Consider the following 4,769-nt stretch of genomic DNA (forward strand, 5'->3'; position numbering starts at 1 on the left):
AAGCTAGGGAGCCATATATAATGAGAGAGAGAGAGGGAGAGAGAGAGAGAGAGAGAGACAGAGAGAGTGAGGGAGAGGGAGAGAGAGAGTGAGAGAGAGAGCGAGAGAGAGAGAGAGCGAGGGAGAGAGGGAGAGAGAGAGAGAGTGAGGGAGAGGGAGAGGGAGAGAGAGTGAGGGAGAGAGTGGGGGCGACAGTGGTACAGGAGGTAAAGAAGTCGGTTAGTAATCAGAAGGTTGCTAGTTTGATTCCCTGTCGAAGCGTCCTTGAGCAAGACACTGAACCCCTAATTGCTCCTGATGTGCAGTGTGCCATCAGTGTAAATGTAAAATGTGTATACATTGTAAGTCGCACATATGTAAGTCGCTTTGGATAAAAGCGTCTGCTAAATGACTAAATGTAAATGTAAATGTAGAGAGAGCGAGAGAGAGAGAGGGAGAGAGAGAGAGGGAGGGAGATAGGGAGAGAGAGAGCTGAAAGACCAGAGGAGACTTCTGATCACCCATCTCATTATCCCACCAAAGCTGCTGCCTATTGTTGTGTACCTGCGGAGCTGTGACGCAAGACAGCATGTCATCAGTGACTCATACACCCGCTCAACCACACACATGCACTCACACACAGAGAGGAACAGAGAGAGAGGGAAAGAGAGAAAGAAAAAGAGAGAGAGATGTGTGGACTGCGGAAGACAGGGAAAGAAAGATGACGGAGAGAATAGATCATGTGTGTAAAGAGATTTCTTTTTCTGAGACAAAGGTAAACCCAATTTAAGAACAGGCCATTCAAATTCAAATTCTCCAACTTTCCTGTGTCCATAAGTGGGCAACAGCGTTGGCTAAAAGACTAGACACGAAGAAACAAATAACTCAAAAAGCCATGCATGAACCCGCGTGTGTGGAACGGCGCCGTTGACTAACGGTCCTCAGCACTGCTGCGCTCGCCCTCTCTCTCACAATCACACATACACGACACGTCTGTGGTCAAGGCCCCCCGCGTGTTGTTACCAGGGAAATAACGTAACGAACGGCGACTGCCAATGACATTTCCATTGTGTATTAGGATAACTGCTGCCGTAGAGGAAGGAGGGGGAGTCAAGAATGACGAGCGGAGGAGTGGGGACTGTTGTTGAGGGAAGGGAAGGGAAGAGATGGTAAGAGATGGAGAGCGGAACTCGGAAGGCTGCTTCGCCTGGAGCTCTCCATGGTGCTGACGTTTCTCACCGTTCATTATATCCCGTCAGTTAGTATTCGCGAATGCAGCAGGTCTGCGAGCCCAATTCCGTGGTTGTCACACCTTTTCTATGTAGCCATGGTTTTAGCTTTAGACTTCAACTGTTAGACTCCATGCAATCACGGTCTTGTAGACGTGTGATAAGATACATTAAAATAAAATGTAAAGTATGTAGTTTGCTGTTTTCATATCGACTCCTTGGCGTTGGCATTCTCTTTATATTGTATGTTTAAACAAACTTCATGGTGCCTCGGATAAATCATGTATGAAGATAGACCTTTTCAACTATCACAACAAGTACATCTGCAACCTGTTTATATGATCACTGAATACCACTCTCCACCAAGTAAATTCACAGGCCTGTCAAAATAATAGAAGTGTCATATTAAACACGAATATGATCTGACACGTACGCAGTTGAACAGACAACCGCATTGTCATTCATACTACCTGCATTTCCTTTCGCGCTTGGTTTACCCTGACTTTACACCAAGCGTGTACATCTCTGCTCTCCGATGCGCGACATGTTCTTACCGTATCTGCCGGAGAGCCCGACCTGGTAGCATACGGTCAAGAGAAGCACGACTCTCCATAGCCGCTGGTGTCTCGAACCAGCCATCCTCCAAGCGGGGCTCAAATCAGCCAGCTCGAAATCGGTTGCCTCCAGTAACAGCGATTTAAATCCTCATTTTGCAGGTACCGGGCTAATTGTGCGGCTTAATGTTTGTGACAGGTATCGGGGAAGGATGGCGAGGAGAGGAGGGGAAGAGGTGGGCTCAATGTGGCTTGTCGTAAAAGGCAATCAAAAACATACGGAGACATTCATAAGAGCTTGGAAGACCTGGTGTGGATTCGGAACAGGATTCACATCCGAGTTTTCCTTCCACGACCCAAACCGAGATGACGGGGACCCGCAAATACGTCATAGCGCGAAATCCAGGAGGAGGGGGCGTGCAACCGAACGTCAGAGGGTCTAGCAATCAGATGAAAGACCGAAAGATCGTTTCAAGAAGCCAACACAAAAACACCGTGCCATTTAGTTTCAGATTGCCTGCAGTAGCTGCGCAGTAAGAGCACATTTAGCGTGGGAGCCTAACTAACTGCCATGGGAGTATGAGCCTAACGACGCATGGATGCGTAAGAGTCAGGTGTCAAAGAGCACCGACACGTCATCGTTAAAAGCGTTGGTGAGACCTGCTGTTGGGTCAAAACACACACACAGAGGCGCTCGCAGAATTGTCGTTCATGGTACACACACTCAAGAAAGGTGTGCCACCATAGAGTGTGCCACGCACAGCCTGAGTGGCGGCAGCTCATTTTCAGTACACGTAGAGAAACCATCTATAGACGTAAACAGAAGTGAATGAGAGCGCCTGGAGCACTGGATAGCGTGACAAAGACTATCCTGCAAAACAAGTCGCATTTGAAAGGAAATCGGTTGATTGGAACAATATCTTACTACATAACTCCGCCTACTTCATGGTAGTTTAAAGGACTGCTACGGCCAAAACATGATTAAGCTGTCATTTTGCAGTAGTTCTGAGTTAATAAACTCAGACACATGTGTTTCTTGGTCGCTGGCTCATTATGTGTACGGTACCAACAGTAACCAAACCCTGTTTTTACATGCTCTCGTTATGAATGAAACTAAGCCTACCTAACAATGAAATATTGACTCTCCTGGTCCCTGTTGCATGTAACTCTCTCTCCGTATCGATTTCAAAGTCTTTCTGGATACGTAAGGAAGCCAGTCCTGTTATAAGAGCCAATGTCCCTGTCATACTGTTCCTCACATATGCCTATTGCCTACGTGTCCACTGTCTGTCTTAGGATGGTGCACAGATCAGAATCAGAACCAGAATCAGTTCTCTGAAGCATTATTGTGTTGGGATAGCTCGAGTTCCAGCTCCAAATCTGCCAAGTCCAGACTGGCATCACTATGGTAACTCTGTGATGGGTAAGATATCCACGGCCTGCTTGTTTTTTTTTTTTTTCTACGTCCAAAAAGTTAGTTTAAACTGCCTTACTTTCTTTTTTGTACACTTTGACGTAATTTAAGTTTACTTAAAAGTCCTTGCATTTGGCCTCCGCCAATTCCTTTTCAAATTCACTACTGTCTGCAATATGCTACTAATCAAAACATAACTGCCAGTCCGCCCTGTACGTACTGCAGGGATCATACATCTGCTTAGCACCAGCGGGTTGAAATCAGAAAGCTGTTTTATCCAGTTGAAAATTGACTCCTACCCGCAGAAATTTCCCGTAAAACGATTGATATATAAATGCAGCGTTAACAAAATGTTTTCTTTTCCTATTTTATTTAGAGTCTATGAATGTTGCTCATTTATGTCATTGTAATTGTCAAAATAATGATTTTTATGTAACATGAGTCATCAGACACATTTTAAGCTGCATTAGCCAATCTAAGTTAACGCTAGTAAGTGACCCAAAAACACATTTTTTCAGCCAAATCTGAGACGGTCGAGTGGGAGCCATTGTCCCACTTGGAATGTCTCATCTATGTATCGCTGTCTTGGTTGCTCAATGAGCCTGGGTTATAGAAGCCATCTTCAGAGCTCTTGTCCACTCTGAAATTCAAATCTGCGCACCTTCACAACAGACAAAAAAAAACAAAAAAACAGACATCTCAGCCTTAACGAAAGGGAAAGAAGCTGAGAGTGATAAAGCTATCTGGTGAGCTACAGAAGCTCTGCTGACATCTAGAGGCCAAAAGTTCTCACTGCGTGTTGAGTAGGCCTACTACAGCATCATTTGTCATTCTGTTAATGCTCACTTACTGGAAACTCTTTCTAATACTAATTACAACAATAAGGGAAGACTTAATGAATATTGATTGATATAAGATGTGGAAGTGTGGGTAAGGATTTACTGTTCAGATAGGTCGATTCTTAGAAGAATGTTTTCACAGTCGCTATTACTTACTGGCTGCTATGTGATGTGTAATGTTCAATTATAGCAGCATGATTTGCTACCTTGTCCGGTCAAATTCCCGTAGTTCTCTCTCTCTCTCTCTCTCTCTCTCTCTCTCTCTCTCTCTCTCTCTCTCTTTCTCTCTCTCTCTCTCTGTATCTGCCTGTCTGTCTGTGTGTCCCTCCCTGTCTGTCTGACACTCTCTCTGTCATTGCTGTGTTTCAGCTCAGCTCTTTGGCATTTGTGTATGAGTGTTGTGTGTGTTGCCACGGCAGCGGTGAGGAGTTTTTGAAAGACGACCCCCTTCAGAGTGCCATGCCACCCACGCCTTCCCGGCACCCCCACACACGCTGCAGGTCACATGTCATGGAATGAAAAGACACCTCTGCCCCCGCAATCCCACCCCCAACGCCCTCATACCACCCCCCCCTCCCCCCTACACACACCACCCTTCACTCGAAAATCAGTGTTATTCACAAGAATTTATTTGCACAAACTAGCTTTTTTGAGTAAGTGAGTATGTATGTATGTGAATGATAGACACTGCCATGAAAAAAATGACTTTAAAGATATCTAGGACAATGGATTGACAAAGCTATAAACCACTACA

At 45.3% G+C, this 4,769-nt stretch overlaps 1 protein-coding gene across 1 annotated transcript in view; it reads right to left on the reverse strand.

Annotated features, from left to right (window-relative positions):
- ptprna (protein tyrosine phosphatase receptor type Na) overlaps positions 1–2,311 on the reverse strand; it is a 45,495-nt gene extending 43,184 nt beyond the window's left edge. Inside the window, exon 1 of the mRNA XM_031581919.2 lies at positions 1,763–2,311. Within this exon, the coding sequence (XP_031437779.1) occupies positions 1,763–1,847 (85 nt within the window). The 5' untranslated portion in view covers positions 1,848–2,311. The remainder of the gene's footprint in view (positions 1–1,762) is intronic.
- Positions 2,312–4,769: the final 2,458 nt, after the last annotated feature.

The sequence above is a fragment of the Clupea harengus genome, chromosome 2, assembly GCF_900700415.2.
Source record: "Clupea harengus chromosome 2, Ch_v2.0.2, whole genome shotgun sequence".
Classification (NCBI taxonomy): domain Eukaryota; kingdom Metazoa; phylum Chordata; class Actinopteri; order Clupeiformes; family Clupeidae; genus Clupea; species Clupea harengus.